The following is a 19,310-nucleotide window of genomic DNA, read 5'->3' as shown; positions in this document are numbered from 1 at the left end:
TACGTACCACTCTAATATCTGTATGCTGTGCTGTGAACCTACAGCTAGCAGGCGGTTATCTTAGCTAAGCATAAAGACTGGAAATGTCTAGTTTTTTAATCTGTACAAACTGATGTAAGAACATTAAGTTGACGTTTTAATGGGAAGTTACACGGTCCGTGTCCAGGTGCAAACGTCCTGGAGTTTTAGATATTTTTCGGAAAGTTTCAGTATTTACTAAACACTAATAAATGCAACTTTGTGATAATTCATTTCAAAAATCAACTGAAAAGAAAACAAACAGGAATTTATCATGAAATCAGAGTTCATTATTAACAACTCTACATCTAATACAGCCTTAAAATATCGATTTTCCTTCAGTGTCCAATGCCATGAATGCACAACCTTTTTATTGATACTGTATATGTAGTTGCATTGATCATTGTTCCCCTTTACTGATCCTTCATTGTTTCATGTACAGTACATTCAGTTAAAGCCTACGTTTGTCAAGACTTCTGATCCTGGTTAGGTGAAATGCTCTGTAGCCACTGATCTGGTTTTATTTCCTCCATTAGTGAAGAAGATTTAGACATTTAACAGGTTGTTTCATTGACACCCTGCTGTGCATCATGTCCCTTCACTCATGTGCACAGGAGAGTGATGCTCATGAAGTTGACCCTGCTGTGAGTCATCTCATATTTCTCCGTTCAGGGAGAACGGCTCGCTGTTCACTGTGATCCATGTTGGAGTGGTGCGATGCTGCCTCTGGCTTTCTGACGGGGGGGAAACTGGAGCACAGCTCTGAGCCATAGGCAGAAATACCAGGCCTAACTAGGACATGTCGAGAAATGGGGCTAGTGGTCGGGCGTCTCTCACAGAGAACTTCACGGAGGGATGATGAGAAGTGTCTCAGGGAAACAGTGAATCAGTGGCCGTTAGTTCTGAAATTCACTGCTTGATCCATATATTGATTTCTGCTTTTGCTTTTCATCAGGTATCCCCTTTTCCAGGTGCACTGCTCCAATATGCAATACATTTCACCAGAGACTCATTCAGCTAGATTAGTGCTACCCAGACTTTTATGCTTGCGACCTCTTGACGTGAAGTGATGTCTGCTTCTCACAGGGTTCATGTGACTATTTTTATTATCAGTCAGTATTCTGTTGGTTTTCTTGACGAAGCAATTAATCATTTGGTCTATAAAGCATCCGTGAAAGATCACTTTCAAATACAAATACTCAACCCACAGTCAAAACCCAAAAGATATTCAGTTTACTATAATGTTAGACCAGGAAAAGCAGTAAAATCTCACATGTAAAAACCTGTAACCACAGAATTTTTTCAGCATTTTTGCTTGAGAAATTACTTAATGGACTTAAAAATATGTTTTTATTTAAAGATGCAGTCATTTACTATTTATCTTTTTAGTCAAAACTCAAACAACTGAATACAAAATTGTGTTGTCTGCTTATTGGAACTAGTATACTATTATCTCGTGTTGTCAGTCGTCTGCTCTGCTGTCATGATATATTTATAGCAATGAAAAGTATGATTGATTTCTCACTAGCTGCTGTGTTTTCATTGCAGGAGACCAATGAAATTGTGGCCATTAAGAAATTCAAGGACAGTGAAGGTAAGAGAGCTCTCTTCTCTGACGAGGACGACATCATCAGAGGACGGTCGTGTTTTTTTTTTTTTTATTGTGATACAACTCATCATCTTTATCTTTATTTCTGTTGGGATGCATCCCGTCCTGCCTCCCGTAATCCTGTGATTTCCCCTTGTGTCTCACCTCCATGCAGAAAATGAGGAGGTTAAGGAAACAACACTGCGGGAGCTTAAGATGCTCCGCACTCTCAAGCAGGAGAACATTGTTGAGTTGAAAGAGGCCTTCCGCAGAAGAGGAAAGCTATATCTTGTCTTTGAGTATGTGGAGAAGGTGAGCTCCTTCTACAGAGACCACCCCTCGATTAGGTCTACGCAGACTGTGGTGGTCATAGTGGTTTTCCTGGTTGTGTTGTTTTCTTGTTTAGAACATGCTTGAGCTGCTTGAGGAGCTGCCCAACGGTGTGCCAACTGAGAAAGCACGCAGCTACATCTACCAGTTAATCAAAGCAATCCACTGGTGCCACAAGCACGACATCGTTCACCGGGGTAAATTTGTTTTTGTTTTTTTTATTAGGACACATGATAAAAACATCTATAGGGAGACATTGTTAGTGAGGCAGAGGATAGACTCTCTGAACAGGAAGAGGCTCATGCAGTGTCAACAGTGTGCAGCATTTGCCACTGCTCCATCACTGGGCGCCATCTGTGCGTTCATTTTTAGAAACAACGAGACCTAATTCTGAACATTTTCCACATCATTTGCAAAATTGTGTAAAGTAGAAATATTCATGAGTCCTCTCTCTTAAAACGGGCATTTTAACGGTTTTCTGACGTGTTGTGACAAACCACACTTGTTCACAAGACGTGAGCCTTTGGCGTATCAGTGGCAACAGAGCAGGAAACCAGATGGCCCATGTGAGCTTTTGGCTCACTGAGAGCAACGGAGCAGGCTTCCAAATGGCCTGTGGTAACCCAGGCACACATATGACAGTGTTATCGAGGGATCTGATGTATAACTTATGGTTTGACTTCACAGTCTGTGAAATTTCACTAATAGAATTTAATTTTTCTGATTCAGATTTTTTTTTAAATGAAGAAATATCATTCACTTTTTCAGGAGAGGAGAGATGGTAGCGTTGATGTAATGATGATGTCCCTCACCAGTTTATGTGTTGTCTTACATCTCTGATCTTCCTCCTCAGACATAAAGCCAGAAAACCTTCTCATCAGCTCTGATGACGTCCTCAAATTGTGTGACTTTGGTAAGCACCTCTATCAGTTACTCACAGTGTAAGAGCTGTAAGAAAGGCGGCCAAACAGTCAAAGCTGTGATGTAAAAGGAATATTTTCAACATAAACTATATTTGGCTGGAACCAGGGCTTCAGGAGTGCGGCAGGAGGACTTCATCCAGTTATCTAAAGCTCTGTGTGCAGCCCTCTCTCCTGCTTCTCAGGCTGCTGCTGTGCATTCTTCTCTCATCCCAATTAATGAAACGTGTTGGAAAACAAGACGCTAATCATGCTTTGATTCAATCTGGCACTGCCACGGCAAAACAGGGGGGAAACGGAAAACATGGCATAGCCAGCATCATGTAGACAATCTGGAGTGAGAGACTGAAGACCTGCTGTTTGCTCTGTGTCAGCCAAAGGCATCGAGTGAACAGGCACAGGCCAAACAGACTCCGCTGTGAAGGTTTACATTGGGGACTGCGTCTTACTCCACATTTATTTCATTGTGTCTCGATTTGATTTCAAATGTAGATAAAAGTGACTTAGAGAAACGCCAAACCTGGAAAAGCTCATGCTAACAGCTGTTAGCATCAGTTTACTTCAGCATTATACATTCATCAATGGAAAATGTTTCTGGACAGGTTTATATCTTGTTTGTGTGCAGGTGCTTTGACTTTTTTGTGCTTCATTTTTTTTGTACGGATTAAACAAACAAGATAAAAGATGCTAACTGGTAAGTTTCAAAGGTGCTGGTAGACATTATTTTAGATTTGGACAGTGCCAGGTTAGCTGTTTACCACTGCTTTCTGTCTTTATGCTAAGCTAAGCTAACGGTCTACAGACAGGAGAGTGGTGGCTGTCCTCTTATCTTTCACATTTCCCAAAATGTGGGGAAGAAAACTACTTTTTTAAAACTATTAGATTTTGACTTTTTTGTGTTCTAGGATTATGAAAATGCATTTTTCCACAATTTAATCGTTTTTTTATGAGTGAATACGCGTCCAGGATTAATATGATTTAATATTCCTACAGCTCAGCTCCATCCCACAGCGCATGAGCACAGCTTTTACTTAGCTCAGCTGCTTTGCAACTTACACCTTTGAATCGTAATGAGCGTCCGGAGAGGTACCCAGCTGAAATCATTTTTAGGCGTCTCAGCATGTAGAGCATATCAAAAGGCTCTTCATCATACTATATTGCTTCCTCTGTCTTCTCTTGCCAGGCTTTGCACGTAATCTCTCAGAGGGGACCGATGCCAATTACACCGAGTATGTGGCCACTAGATGGTACCGCTCTCCAGAGCTCCTGCTCGGGTACGTCCGGTCATTTTTATCCAGCAACCCACAGTGAATGGGAGAACTCACTCACTACACTGGTATATTCTCTAAGCAGCTATTCTTATGCCTGGCCTTCATCAGCGTCTCCTATAAATCTCTGGTCCCAGGGCTCCTTACGGGAAGGCAGTGGACATGTGGTCAGTGGGCTGCATTCTGGGAGAGCTGAGTGACGGACAGCCTCTGTTCCCAGGAGAGAGTGAGATTGACCAGCTCTTCACCATCCAGAAAGTGTTGGGACCCCTGCCACCGGAGCAGATGAAGCTCTTCTATAATAACCCTCGCTTCCATGGGCTAAGGGTAACGTCAGGCCACGCATCACACTCTGCTGACCCACCCCTCCATGTTGCTCTTATTTCTGCTTCTTTCCTTTTCCTCTGCTTGATCTTCTCTCTCTTTCTGCCTCCTCCTCTTTTCTCTTTTTCTTCTTCCCTTATTTATTTTCTCTGCCTGCTATGTCTCTGCAGTCCCTGCTCGTGTTTTTTTTTCCCTGGCTGAGTTTGCTGTGCCGTGACTGATTGGATCACAATGACTCATCGTGTATCATGTATCCTGTATGCTCTGTGAAGGAAGGCTGTGATAAGTCTTCAGTGGCAGCCTGGTGGTACAGCAGACCTGGGTTGTCCTTCCATTCCCCTCCCTGCCCACGCCTCAGGATATAATTATTAGTTTGCAAACTGCCCCTCTGTGAATACTCACTGATAAGGACCCAGCTCGATAATAAAAAAATTTGGACACTTGATTAAAGGGTGGTGCCGTGGACTCTAAATTCTTCTCTGGATTCCAGCTCATAATTTTACATGCAAGCTGTTTTCTGCGGTAAGATGCTCACCGGAGTAAGAGAGGCACACGTTGGACGAGGATTTGTTTCTTAAGTAAACAGCAAGCACCTGCTGTTGTTAGCACTCACTCTGTTCTCCACAACATTTCCAAGCCTGGTGTCATTTAAATGATTAGAAAGCATCACCCTGCCTGCAAACTTCACTGATGAGTGGACGTTCACACTGAAACGAATCCTCTTAATGACAGTGGAGACGACCGTGACACAGGCACTGAAAGGAGAGTTTTTGACAGAAGCATACAAACTGTCTTCATGACCAACAAGAAACCGCACAGCACTTGTGTGTGTGTGCGTGCGAACGAAGGATGTTTCATGGTTGTTTTATCACATTGGCCACCTACAGTGTGCTTTCTGTAACACTTGGAAATGTGTGATGTAAAAAGAACAGCTTCTGGACGTTTTGTTTTTTCTTTTTTCTTTTGGTAAACAGCAGATTCACAATAGTCAGATGGAAAATTCTGTGAAAATGAAAGATTGACAGAGGAAGATGCTGTTGGTGAGCAGTGTTTCACAAAAATGTTATTTTATATACAGTGAAAACAAAACAGCAGATACACAAGTCAGACCGGTCACAGCAGATAACGTGTGACAACCATATTGCATAGCGACACCAACACTCAAATTAAAATATATTCCAAGATGACAGTGTAGCTCAGGAACTCACCGGCCACTACAATAGTAAAAACAATCAATCAATTAATAAATCAGAGGTTCACAGCTGTGGACAAAAAAAGACCCTCAGAATCGTAGTGTGGAGCCTCTCAGGAAACTCTCAGGAAACTAAATCAGTCACGTCAAGGAAACTTTGATCCATCTTTTTTTTGCTCTTTCCTCCAAACGTGTCTCTAATGAGTCAAGAATCAAACCAAATATAGAACCAGCTTTTTAATCCCATTCATATCGCTGGCAGTCATGCTGTTACGCCATCATACAACAACACAGAACAGGCAATGGTCACAAAGGTTTCCTACTGACCTCAGAGGCGTTAAACAACTTTTTCTGATTGGTTCAGTTTCATATCAGTGAAAACCTCCAGACATTTGTATGAGGAAACGGTTTCAACCGGCTGATTTTTGATGGGAACTGGTGACGCTCTTTATTTTTTGAACATTCATAGCTTGTTTCCTTCTCTTACTAATATTGAAGTTCGGGTAATTAACTTCACTTGAAATAAAACCAGCTGATTTTACATACTCTGCTCTGCTCTGCACGCAGGAGAAGAGGCTGATGTTGCTGGTCTTTCTACACAGTCACTTTGTTCTGGCTACATTTCTGACTGACTGTACTATTTTCCTCTCTCCCTTGTTGCAGTTCCCTGCTGTGAACCACCCCCAAACCTTGGAGCGAAGATACCTGGGAATCATCGGCGGAGGTCTGCTGGACCTGCTGAAGGTACGGATCACAGGTCTGACAAATTTGGCAGCCCTGCTCTGCGGAGGAGACGCTTTCATTTGTACCTTTTATCAGTTTGACGTTTACTCCTGCTCACATCGTCTCCATGAAAGGACTGCGTAACCATAAAGAAACTCCCATTTTTATAAACGAGACACCTGATAATTGCATCATTATCATCATGTTTACGTCGTGACTGCACGATGCCTCTTCACTGCTTCAGCATCTCTCAGCTCATATCCTGGTTCCAGCACTGCTGTTATTGCTGTGTCTGCACTGTAAACAGGAGCTTCATGTCAAGAATGTGGGCTGTGCTTGTGCACTTGCGCTTTTCCCAGCAGATAATGACTCACTGCTAACATAATGTCATCTCAGGACTGACTTCAGCGAGGACAGGCATCTATCTCATTACTAATCAGGCTTTCGTGAGTTGAGTTTCCAAATTAATTGAACAAAACGTGTTTGCTAACTGCTCCAGTGAAGCAACGTGGCTTAGCTGTATGTCTCTGTAGTCCTGAGAAAGCGAGAAAGTTGCTGCTGCTGTAAATATTTTTTACGTAAAAACGTAGCTGCAGTTCAGTTCAAAGGTTTTATTTTGAGTGCGTTCACACAGAAGTCAGCTCTCGTTAAAGAGTGAGGAGACACGTTATTAAACGTCTTTACTCAAGAAAGAGTCAGTTCAAGCAAATGTCACAAATCATATTTTACATCATTGTTTGGCTCCTTCGGTGACTGTAAGACACAATTAAATGCAGCAGCAGCCTGACTTTTATCATAATAGCGGTGAGTCATAATAGCACGACTGCTTCGGTTTGTTTGCGAGGTCTGGATGTTCGGGGTGTCTCCAGGACTCACGGGCTCCCTCTGTGTGTTTGTGTGTTAGAACCTGCTGTTGCTGAACCCGACAGAGCGCTTTCTCACAGAGCAGAGCCTGAACCACCACGCCTTCCAGACCCTGCGGCTGGTGGAGCGGCCCGGCCCACCCACACCTACACCTGTACGCTCCTCCAAGAGAAAACCTCACCATGGAGACAACACCACCCCCAGCAGGTCAGCAGCGAGCACTATACGGTGTAGCTAGTTTCAGCTTCTCAGTGCCTCCCTGTCGTTCACATACATAAGTTAATGTGTTGTTGTCATCACACCCAGCTGCCTCTGTATGTTGATGCTGACCTCTCTCTCTCTCTCTCTCTCTCTCTCTCTCTCTCTCTCTCTCTCTCTCTCAGGAGCCATGGGGGAAAGAGCTCAGGAAGCCACCGCTCCAGCAGCAGAGAGTGCTCCAGCCTGCCTCGGCACGAAGACCTCCACCCCAGCAACGACGGCTTTCTCAACGGCAACATGCCCGCAGCGATCAACCTCAGCCCCACCCTGCATCCCAAGAATTACCAGCCACAGATCTTCAACCACTCCACCTCCTGCAGCATGGACTTAGCCAGCAGCAACCTGCCTCACCTGCTCAGCCCCGGTGAGGCCAAAGGCAAGGGCGACCTGGGGCCCAAGGTGTCCGACGGCCCGGGAGCCAAGTACCTCAAATCCAACTTCCGCTCGCAGCAGAACCGCCATTCGTTTGTGGAAGGGAAAACCAACACGCTTCAATCGGGGGAGAAACACGGTCGACACAGCTACATGGAGTCTCACAGCTCCACACCCTCCTCCTCCAAGTTCGCCTACCTGAACTTGTCCAAGAGCTATGGCACGCTTAGTGATGCCAAGTCAGTGGGGAACTTAAATGATGTGCATCTGTATGCCGACGAGCCCACATCTCGCTATTTTCCTTCGAGCTGCCTTGACCTCACAGCTCCGAGCAGCCCTGCCGCCCGTCGTGTCGACAGACTGGGCCCTGGCACAGTTGGCCGAGGAAGCATGCGGTCGGACAGAGAAAGCAACACTCTGGACTCCTCTTACAGGCGCTCCTCCACCCGCCACAAGGCCTCAGAAGAGGCCAAGTCGCCAGATTCCCTGGACCCTGGGGAAAGTGGCGTCGAAAGGAGCCACGCTCACTCTCTGTCTGCCCCGCATGATCCTCTGTCTTACGGTCAGGGATACACCAGCCCCTTCTCCTCCCAGCAGCGGCCTCACCGCCACTCCATGTACGTACGGAGGGACCACCAGAGGACGCACGGGGCAGACGAGGGGCTGGCGGTGGGGCAGGGCATACCTACCAGAGCCAGCAGCCTCCAGCTCCTGTCTCCACAGCTGCAGCACCGTACGCTGCCTCACCACTCTGGGGGCTCCTCCAGAGAAGAAGACATGAGCAGGGTCAGTCATCAGCCCACATCAAACCTCTTCAAGCTTAAGGAAAGCCTAAGCCCACAGGATCTAATCATATCAAATGCCTACACCAGGTTGTGTTGGATAACTCTGCCTCAGTCTCCGTTTGTACAACAGTGCAGCCAGGATTTATTCTGGTGGCGTCTGAAAATATCATGATCTGTGTTTAGCTTTTCAGCCAGATCTCGTAAGTCAGTTTCCCAGGTTTGTGGCAGGATTAACAGAACTGCAGCTTCATCTATGACTGTTGCAACTGTTAAGATTGTGGCTATACAGTGATTCGTGTTACCTGTATATTTATATATACTGTATATACACATATAGTATATATAACGTGTGCTTGTGTGTGTGTGTGTGTGTGTGTTTGTGTGTGTGTGTGTGTGTATGCTGGCAATGCTGAGCTCACCTCATGCTTCATCATGTCTCCATTAACAGAGCGAACAGGCACCCACTGAGGTCACCCACAGCAGACCCCCAATAAGGGACTCCACAAGGGACAACACTGCATCTTTTCACACACAGCGGCAGAAAAGCGAGGTCCGACATTCTGCCTGCACCCACCATTCCCCACCCACATCCAGTCTTCCGAGAGTGCGGATGTGGGTGGATACTGCTGTCATGAACTGCTCTCTCTCTCTCTCTCTCTCTCTCTGTCTTTCTCTGTCTCTCAGCATCAGAAGCCTCTTCATTTTCTCTGTGTGCTTTGCTTCCCTCTAAAGTGACTACTTATGATAACACAGTGAAGCTTGTCATCGCAGCACATTTCAGTTTGACTCTAGAATACATTTATAGCCTCTACAAATGTTTTATTATTATAATGACCGCTTGTAAATCAATACGCCTCCCGTTTCATTTCTGTTCTTTCAGGTAAATAAAAATATCAGCTCAGATAGAGAGGCATGCAAAGCGGTTGGCCTCTGAGGTTTTATGTGACTGGTTCTTCTGTTGTGCCTCAGGTTGGCTTATATCATGACCAGCAAACAGAGGACGGGGGCTCCTCCAAAGAGAATCGCAACATTTACAGTGAATCCATGCCCAGGAGGGTGGGAAGCTTCTACAGAGGTTGGTTTGGTCGGATATCTCTGGTCGGGTCTTTCTTTCTTTCACCACACTGTGGAGATCAAGTTGGCGATTCAGATTCAAGCGTCAGGCACTTGACTGCAGTTGAGAAAATAATTTCTTGCAAATCTTATCTGATTGTTGGTCAGATCTTACTGAAAGTTACTGCAGAATCTTCCAAATAACATATATATTCCAACCCAGACAAGATTTTTGAACCTGATGCCAATATTGATATGTGAGGGTTTCAGCAATTCTCATTACACTACGTTTGTCAGAACACCTTTTATTTAACATCAGCACATAATAATCAAACATGTTTGACTATGATCTATTAATTTGTCTGTAGCTAAGCATGTTAGCATCTCTGGGCTCTGTGAGTGTATTGGTGTATACTGTTGTCTGCCACGAGGGGGCATCAGAGGCTTGAACTTTGAATTCTGCACCTTAGTGGCTTTAATGAACAAAGGTTGTTGTCAGATTTGCCCTTTTCAGTTCTGGCCACAAAGAACAGTCCTTTACTAAATGTTCTTCTGTTGGTAATATTAATCTGGAAAATGTTTATTGTAAATATATATATCACCTACAGAATCCGTTTAATTTTTGGCTAGCCTGCAAGATGTGTTGGAGCTGTACAGAATCGAATTTGTTTGTTGCTCGCTGTGCGTGAAAAGGTGAATGAACCTGTTTGTTGTGTCTGTTGAACAGTCCCGTCCCCCCGGCCAGACAACTCCTTTCATGATAGCAGAGGTCAGAGCCGGGGCTCTGGCCTGTCCGGGGACGGCAGCAGTTTGACGAACCACTCCAAACGTCAGCCGGCCTTTGACCCTTGGTAATTAGTTCCTGTAACCACAAAAGAACATCATTTATTTTGTCTCTGACCTATATTACCTCGACAACACCAATTTATTCACTGTTGTTCTGTGAAACGCTTTATTTGCACATTAAATTTTACACCGTTCACATGACACTGTGGCGTTTAACAGAAACTGCCGGGCCTCATTAGAACTTGAAAGATGCTGTACATTTTTAGCTGGGACATGGTGTTCAGTACGCTTTGTTTTATTTTCAGGACTGGCCCAGATACTGTAGTGTTGAACCCCTCTGAGCCATCCAAAGAAAAGGAGAAGCAGGGTTTCTTCAGAGCAATAAAGAAGAAAAAGAAAAAATCTCAGATGGTGAGTTGTATGTGAGGATGTAAGTCGTGTCTTGATGCTTTATTTCATGCACATGTCCTCTGATGTCCACACCTTGTTTGTAAAGTCGTCTGTCTACATGCTCTGTCTCTTCTTCTGCTTTTGAAATGTTTAATACTCGGCCTTATTAGCATCTTTACAGAGATATCAAATCACGTCTTCTTCTTGTTGTCATGTGCTCGTATTTCCCTGTGCCACCAGTCATGTGCCTCTATATTTCAGATGGAAGTCCCTGATGGAAGACCTCCTGTCATCAAGAAATGTCTTTTCCCTCTGTTTAGCCCAAAGAATAACATAAAGCATAGTTCCTCTGTGAGAGTCCTCCCTGTAGTGTCCTCTCCCATGGTACATGCTGTTTTACACTATCCTACTCACCTAACATCGCATGCGTTAGTAACATTAATCAGCACTGTTTTAATGTCATTTTAAACTTGTTTTCAATTATTTTATTTGATGATTTTATAAATATGATGCATTGTGGTTAATTCACCCAATAATGAACTGCTAACATGAAGCAGACAGATCCATCCAGACTCTTCATAAATATTAAAAATGAGGCACTGATGCTCCTGTTTTTCATATTGAAACAAGAGACAATTTATTGCAAGTGATTTTTACTCTTTGAATTTTCAGTTTAATTAAAGCGGGGCTATTCATGAATCCTTTTCCAGTACATTTTATGGATCTGGCTGTGTTCAGTCCATCAGGTTCTGATTAATCGCCTCTGATTTCAGCCACAGCCCTAACAGCATGCGTCTGGTTATGAGCTGAGGATGAGCGAGAGCGCTCAGACTTCCTGTAAGCACATGAGATTTTAGGAGTCTGTGAACCTGGTAACGCTCACATGAAACTTTACCGCTTACCAACATCACACAGAAGCATTTGATCAACTTCTCTGCCCCTCAAAGTGAATCTAAACCCACGACCTGATTACAGGGGATAGATGGAGAAGGAGGATGAACCAAACGAGTTGCTAAATATAAAAGAAACCACACTTTGACATGTCAAACTGTCCGCCGTCGCTGCAGCAGTAACGGTCCATCGTGAAGCAGGTGTTTGAGGCTCTTTCTTCCCTTCACATTTCTATTTATATGTGACGGTTTGTTCAGATTCTGAGAGGAGGGTTACTGCTGATGACAGAGCACAAATAAACACAATCTGGCCGAGAGGAATCAGGCAGTCAGACTCAGAGTTGGTGGAAAATGAGTCTGTGCTGGATGAAGAGTAGACAGTGTGAAGACACTGAGCCTTTAGACGTCTCATGGATTCTCATGGAAAGCTTCGTTTATCAGTCACAAACAAGATGAGCTGCTCTTCTCCTCCTCAGATCAGCGAATGCTTCGGGTTTGTGGCTCCAGATGCATGTGATGCATTTTTTATTTTATTATAGACTTATGCCGGTGGTGAATCAACACGTAAAGGAAAACAAATAAACACAGATACGTTTTCTTAAGCACATATTGAATCTTCTTGTCCTTTACATTGTGTTGACCTACCTTCGTCATGAGTGTGAAGCTGCACCTTTGAACTGGTTAAATGATTCTTACTCTCACTGTGTGACAGGTTCCTACTGACGGGGTGGACACAGTCATTCAGAAGTCCTCCAGGTCTTCGAGTCACCAGAGCAGCCGCCACAGGACCCGTGACAAGAGCAGAGACCGGGACCAAGAGCGAGACAGGGACAAGGACTGGCCGCCTGAGAAACTGTCTGATTCACACTCTCCAGTAAGTCTCAGAGCAAAGAGAAAAGTTTTGTCATGTGTGTAGTTTTGAAATGTTTGGTTTACAGATTGTGGTCATGTGATGTGCCATGTCCCTCTCAGAGTCAGCCACTGAAGTCGCTGCGCAAGCTCCTGCACCTTTCATCCTCATCCTCCAACCAGACCACGCCCTCTGACATGCGCTACCAGCCGATGCCTAATCCAGCCTCCACCCAAGGCGGTTTCACAGAAAGCCGGGGCCACTCAGGGGTTAGTACGCCCCAGCTGAAGAGCCGACAGACGGCCTACCCGCTGCCTGGACAGCTGGAGTCCGGCTGGCACACGTCTGCCCTGGGCCGCCCCGAGGGCAACCCCTACCCGGAGCAAATGAGCATCAAGGGAGGTCAGAACGGGCACGGCTTCGGACGCCCCTCCAGGTCTCGTATGCCAAATCTCAACGACCTGAAAGAGACGGCTCTGTGATCTCAGTCACCCTACAGCTCTCACTTCACACCACGGTTTCCCCTCTGTTGCTCCTACAGCTCCCATGGGTGGCAGTACACCTGCTGTACACACACACACACACACACAGATACCAAACCTTCAGTTTTAAACACTGCTTGCAAACAGGCCAAAAGCCTTTTTATGTCTAAATTTTTTTTAAAGCTTCCATGTTTGATAGACTTTATATTATTACGTAACTCTGATTATAATTTGTATTATAAAGTAAATATATTACAAATTAAATATATATAAATGGATAGATAAAGTGTAGATTTTAAGTGTAAGTATTTTTGTTTCTATTCAATATAGAAATATAGTACATTTTACTGCGTAGTATTTCCTTAAGACTGTCTAAGGCATTCTAAACCAATAAAGTTTTATCAGTTGTTACAATAGAGATCAGTAACGTCAGTAACTTGTGTTCATCTCACCCAGGACTGTAACTCTTCGTCCGAGCTGTCTTGCCTCTGGATGTGCTCTGTCGTACTGGTCACAGATGCTCAAATGTGCAACTACAAGTCGAAGCAGCCTTGTTCTTAAAAATATAATGGTCGTGCAGTTTTCTGAGTTGGCACTGACAATCTTAAAAGCTTAAATCTGTTTGTTCTTTTTGAGGATATTTAGGTTTCTGTGTCTGAAATGCAGCCATGTTAGACTGTGTGTTGCCATAAACTGACAGGAATCCTAACCTACATCTCCCTCTGTAGGACACAATGAAGCACTGCATTTACCACGCACTAACATTTAGGCACTGACTTCACACGCTCAGAATGTGCAAAACATCGTTTCCATATATATTATAAACAAATATCGTACAATTTAAAACTATGGCTACACCTCAGTCATTTCAAACTGAACAAACGTAATAACTGTTCCTTATGCAGATTATACCGAAGATCCTTTTGGTAGTAACGTAATCTAAAACTATTTACTGAAATGTGTATTTATGTAAGTGTTACACCCTTATGGATGAATCATACAGTAGTAAAACCTTGATACTTTGCACTGCTTTCAAGGATCCAGTTAATGGCAAAGGGCATCTGAAGTTGATACTGAAGGATGTGATCTTCTTCCCTCACTATCAGGAGTCAAGGAAATCTGTCTGTGGCTCATTTCTTACTTAAAGATTTCACAAAAAAAAGCTACTTCCAAGTGGTTTCAATCGTATAATCAGTTAAAAATGTTCAAATACATGCAAAATGTTCTATAAAGTTAAACTGCTGGAAATGTTTGGTTTGTAAAATGAATAATTGTGGGTGTGGTTTTTTTTCTAATTCTTGTTAAAAAAGTTATTTTTACAGCAGTTGGAGGAATACAAAAGCCATTCTGGGTGTTGTAGTGCAGTGGTTTCCAGCCTGTGTCTGACGTGCCCTTCAGCCCCGTTCTACATCTGTTCATTTAAACCGAATGTAATTTAACATCGCTGGTTATTTGAAAGTGGATATCAGTACTGTAATGTTCTCATACAGTGGAACTGTCAGTGTTAAGGTCGGTTTGGTGAAGATAGCGTTCGTGCTGTTACCACCTGGACTAGCAGCAGCTGGAGGTTTCAGCCTTTTGTCTCTTACTTTTAACTGTTTTATCTGTTTACTTTTATTTTTAGCTATTTCAACAATGTTTCCAATGTTTTTAGATAAATAGTTTAACTTTCCTTTTTTTTAAAACAAATCTTTTCCAGCATTTTTCATTACTTCAAGCTATCTGTTTATTCATCAACAGTTCATCTGTTTCAGCTGTTTGAAATACTTATCTACAGTTCAGGTATTATTGCTGACTCAGTATGTGTACTTTTTTTTCCCCCTAATCTTTCAAATTAGTTTCGACTGCAGAAACACGCCCTGGGCTGCATGTACCCCTGGTCTGGAATCACTGCACTGGTGTGTTTTTAACTGTGCACAAACTGAGGCACTTGGGACGAGCTTTTCAGAAACCTTTAAGTGGAAGCACGCTGGGGACAGAAGCTCTGTACTGTAACGTCGTTTTCTGTCGGAGATGAAGTGTCATGAAAGTAGCTTTGCAGAAATAAATCTTAAACTTTTTAATGTTGCACTTTGAAGAGACTGTGTGGCTCAGCAATATTTCTCTGACGCTGTAAATTCTTCCTCAGTTCCTGTTCATCATGTGCACAGTGTGTGAGGACTGAACCCGCGGAGCCGCAGGCTCCCGCAGTAACACACTGAGTCCAAACATGACGGTACCGTGTTGTGTGTTGTGCATCTGTAAGGACTGTGCACACTCCATACATGACACAATACATTTCCCTCTCTGGATTATTGTTCTGCTGAAGGAGCACGGTGTATTATATTAATACTGATGTGTGACTACTTGTTTGGTAATATTTATAACAGAAGATGTTTATCAACTGTTTAAATGAAATCAAGTATTATGTTTGTGCTTTTATTACAGACACAAATTAGTAGCATAGTCAGTGTTTATCTGCTTTTTTTTTTCAACAGAGCATTTACATGAGAACGTAAACCCACAAATGAATGCTTAACAATTTTAGAATATTCATGTTTACATATGTAACAGTAAATCTCAAATAAAACAAGCTCCTTTGATTTGACTCTTAACCTGTGAAATCTTTTTTGTAAAGAAGTGTTTGACCGTGGTTCAAAGATGTTATGATATGTTATGATATGAATATGTGATTTTACTGAGGGACATAAATCCACTGGAATCCCCTGTATGCTCTGAAAACTGTCCAATCTAATATTTATATGTTAAAACAATGAAATTATAGAGATTTTAAGACATAAAATAGTGCATCAAAGGACACCAAACATGTCCACATACCCAGACTTAGTTTACTTTGAGCCTCACCAAAGAAAGACAGACATGTTGAAGAAATGAAGGTCACATCAAAAAGCTGGACCAGTGTCCCCCTTTTGGCAAGCGGCAGGTTGGCAGGGGAAGGATGGACGGTGAGGAGGAAGCAGGCTGAGTCAACTTCAGGTGCACTTGTTCATGCACATCAACAGCTCCATCCTCATGGCGATGCGGGTGTGCCAGCCCAGCGGCAGCAGGCGGATGTAACGGGCCACAATAGGTGGGCGCAGCAGGTTCTGCACCGTGGAGGAGCGGTCAGAGTTCCCGTAGAAAACCTGGAGAACGGAAAGTTTTACATGAAACATCATGTAAAAGATGCACCAGATCTCTGTCGTGACACGTCTCAGCACATTCACTCCTCAGATGCATGAATCATCAGGACTAATCCAAAACTTCTCATTAATACTAAAACAAAAAAAAACTGAAGCTACACGTTTTTCTTCATGTGGAACTTTTTGTGTTCTCGTATCGATTTGAAGACTGCAGCACGTTGCTGTGGACAATTTTACAGCCAAACTGAAATGAAAACAAAAGTCAGTGAACAGAAAGAGCCACTGCCGACTCTGCTGTGTCGCCTTCTCCTGAGATATTATCCAGTAAAAGATCTTTTTATGTTTTTATTTCCTAACAGCATTTTCTTACATTATAATTGAATTCTATAATTAAATAAAAACAAAACTGAATGACTAAATGAAAATGAGGATAATGAAACATTTGATAATAACGAGTTTTTAAATTAATTTTTAAATTTATTTCACAATTCACAATTTTATTTAGCTCATAGTGTGTTGAGTGTTTTGCATATCTGTGGTAACCAAACATCACAGATTGACCTCTGCAAATATTCTGAGGCTGTCTATCATTCTGTTTCCCTAATAAAATGACTGATCCATCTGCAGGTCCAGTTATGAAAACTTCAAGAGAAATTGTTTCTCACTTCCAATCAGCTGTGGAGCAACTGCAGCTACAGAAGGTGAACAACACTCTGATGGTTGCTGTGGGAGAGCTCACCCTGCAGCAGCAGCATCAGTGAAAGAAATTAAGACTGAAACTGAATCAGACGTCATGAATATCAGTTATGGTCCTTTGTCTTATAACACTGCTGTTTACATAGGACGAGATACAGGTGATATTAATAAAGTCTGCAAGAGTCATGGACACATGAGAGACTTAACAAATGACTGTTTTGTGTATTTACCCTGTTGTTTCCTGTCTGGTCTTTGTAGTAGATCCAGTTAAGCGTCTCCACAGTGCGATACTGGATGCTGTATTTAGTGATCCACTCATCAGCATCACAGCGGCCCTGGGTGAGGATACCAGACACCACCCCCACCTCCTTCAGATCAATCTGGATCCACTGGTACTGGTCATTGAACTTGGACAGCCACGCACACCTGACAAAAAGAAACACGTAAGCTTTTGTTGTGTTATATTCACCACAAGAGTCGATTTCCAGTGCGACATGCGACGTGGAGGAGAGAGCGGACTCACCCAAAGCCTTGGTTGTTAAGGCGAGCCTTACTGGGGGTCCAGGAGGAGTACCAGCCGGTGTGCTGGTCCTGATTGGAGCAGCTGATCTGGTCTGATGTCACAGATCCAGACTCAAAGCCCAGGGCTCTGTGGTAGGGGCATTCTGTGGAGTTTTCATTCATAGAGTTCATACAGATTCATAAAGCATGGCAAAGTCTAGTGATGTACCAGTAACAGTGTAATGATCAGAGAACTCGGAGCAGCCGTCCCTGCTTGTGTTGATCTAGCTCACTGTAAGGCCTGATACTCCAAAGGCTTGCGTGATAAGGTGGAAGAAGATGATCAGGACGTCATCTGATGTGTGCTGCTTTGCCCAGTATCACGCTATTAGGTGAAGGGCACTCCCTATTTTGGGCTCCCTAATCTGCTCATCACATTCCTGCACAGGTAATGAGATTATCTGACACCATTTGACGTTCTGGGCCTCTTCATCACAGTTATCTCTGAACCCCAAACTGTTGTCACCTATATTACAGATCCAAGCCCCTTTGAAATCAAACCAAGGACGTGGTTGAAAAATGTCAGGATCATAGTAGAAGGTGATTGTGCATCACTGCACAGATGCAGAGACAGAGCCAAGATTCGGCTGAGTGCATGTAAGGACACAGCCAGCCACCATCAGCTGTGTGATCCATCACACCATCTGGAGCTCTCTGTGTGCCCGCAGATACCTACAAGATCCACAGGATACACTGCTGCCTACCATTAATCCTCACGTGTGATGTTCTCTACCATCTCATTGTCCTTCACGTGATCTGAATCCCATTTATCACTTAAAAAAAAAAAAAAGAAAACTTAAACTTGAAAATAAAGGACATCCAACATCCTTGTGAGTGTGACAAACAGGGGGACTACAAGTGAGTCCAGGTCAGGTGACAAAGGTGGAGTCCTCACCTGGCATGCAGTTCAGTGGTTGACCCTGAGGTGGCGGAGGCAGTGAGGTCGGCGAGACAGGTAGGATGACAGCGGGGGTACGTGTTGGCGAATCAGCAGATTCACAGTCACAGGTGCAGGCTTTGATGTTCCGCGTCCATGTCTCGATCACCTGCTGGTCCTCCTCCTGCTCCTCCTGTAGCTCCTCCTCCTGGACAACCTCCTCCTCCTGAAGGACACACAGGGAGGAGTTAATCCACACTTTGCTCTCAGAGTCAGTTCAAATGACGTTGGGCTTATTTTAGGTGCTTCATTAATGGGCTCTTACCTCTTGCAAGTGAACAGGAATCAGAGCTACACCACATCAACAGATGCATGAAATGTAGAAGCAGATGGTGAAATGAACTGCGAGGGCTCAAGTCAAACTTTACAGAAGAAACAAAAATAAATAAATAAAATGAAATCAAATAGAAAATACCTTAAATATAACACTTAGAGAAATCAACATTTGAATTGTGTGCAGATGTCTGCTCCTGATTAACATGACTGTGACAAATATCTCTAATTATTCTGCAGTGTCGTCTGTAGTGAGGGAAAAAAATCTGTAATGTGGAAGAAAAAACAAACTTTTTTGACAATCACAAGCACTGAGTTGTTCATTTGCTGCTATCGACGAGGCTCCTTATAACAAAACATGATAAATTCCCATTTTTAATGGTAGCAACAGTACCAGTGTATGGTACCTTGATTAGCATGGATACAAAAAGATAAAAGAGCTAATGCAGAACAGTGAGTGTATACCTGAGGTTCAGTGTATTATGATTTAATAATGTTCCTGATGCGAGTGCACAGTGACTTACCCTGAAATATAAGCAGGAAGAACAGCACAGCAGCACAACGAGCAGTGACCTCCATCTTCCTCTTCAGCTGTGCTGGAATGCGATGTGTGTGATACCCAACGGGA

The 19,310-nt window shown here is 43.5% G+C and overlaps 2 protein-coding genes across 4 annotated transcripts in view; one reads left to right on the top strand and one right to left on the bottom strand.

The window, feature by feature from the left end:
• LOC121183657 (cyclin-dependent kinase-like 5) overlaps positions 1-15,664 on the top strand; it is a 30,015-nt gene extending 14,351 nt beyond the window's left edge. For 2 of the 3 annotated variants that reach the window (XM_041040824.1, XM_041040825.1), the window contains exons 4-19: positions 1,567-1,612; positions 1,782-1,918; positions 2,013-2,133; positions 2,790-2,849; positions 4,040-4,130; positions 4,262-4,451; positions 6,304-6,384; positions 7,268-7,434; positions 7,611-8,643; positions 9,091-9,192; positions 9,612-9,717; positions 10,423-10,546; positions 10,787-10,892; positions 11,133-11,255; positions 12,474-12,635; positions 12,734-15,664. In XM_041040824.1, coding sequence (XP_040896758.1) covers positions 1,567-1,612; positions 1,782-1,918; positions 2,013-2,133; positions 2,790-2,849; positions 4,040-4,130; positions 4,262-4,451; positions 6,304-6,384; positions 7,268-7,434; positions 7,611-8,643; positions 9,091-9,192; positions 9,612-9,717; positions 10,423-10,546; positions 10,787-10,892; positions 11,133-11,255; positions 12,474-12,635; positions 12,734-13,093 — 3,009 coding nt within the window. In that variant the 3' untranslated portion in view covers positions 13,094-15,664. The remainder of the gene's footprint in view (positions 1-1,566; positions 1,613-1,781; positions 1,919-2,012; positions 2,134-2,789; positions 2,850-4,039; positions 4,131-4,261; positions 4,452-6,303; positions 6,385-7,267; positions 7,435-7,610; positions 8,644-9,090; positions 9,193-9,611; positions 9,718-10,422; positions 10,547-10,786; positions 10,893-11,132; positions 11,256-12,473; positions 12,636-12,733) is intronic. The other variant, XM_041040826.1, reaches the window with a different exon arrangement.
• Positions 15,665-15,896: 232 nt separating this feature from the next.
• On the bottom strand, positions 15,897-19,261 carry LOC121183318 (retinoschisin-like). Its single transcript, XM_041040349.1, has 6 exons — positions 19,207-19,261; positions 18,675-18,700; positions 18,368-18,575; positions 17,435-17,576; positions 17,142-17,337; positions 15,897-16,218 (listed from the first exon to the last, which is right to left on the bottom strand). Exons 1-6 carry the CDS (start codon positions 19,259-19,261, stop codon positions 16,066-16,068), a joined length of 780 nt encoding a protein of 259 aa, XP_040896283.1. The 3' UTR covers positions 15,897-16,065.
• Between the last annotated feature and the right edge of the window lie 49 nt (positions 19,262-19,310).

Source organism: Toxotes jaculatrix, chromosome 6 (genome assembly GCF_017976425.1).
Source record: "Toxotes jaculatrix isolate fToxJac2 chromosome 6, fToxJac2.pri, whole genome shotgun sequence".
NCBI classification, from domain to species: domain Eukaryota; kingdom Metazoa; phylum Chordata; class Actinopteri; family Toxotidae; genus Toxotes; species Toxotes jaculatrix.
Note: the sequence above shows the minus strand (reverse complement) of the source record. Positions and strands in the feature narration are given on the sequence as shown.

Coding starts and splice junctions, on each gene's coding strand:
- LOC121183318 (XM_041040349.1), bottom strand. CDS start 19,261: ATGGAGGTCACTGCTCGTTGTGCTGCTGTGCTGTTCTTCCTGCTTATA. Junction 17,577..18,367: donor ACCACTGAACTGCATGCCAG/GTGAGGACTCCA, acceptor AAAACTCCACAG/AATGCCCCTACCACAGAGCC. Junction 17,338..17,434: donor CTTAACAACCAAGGCTTTGG/GTGAGTCCGCTC, acceptor TCTTTTTGTCAG/GTGTGCGTGGCTGTCCAAGT.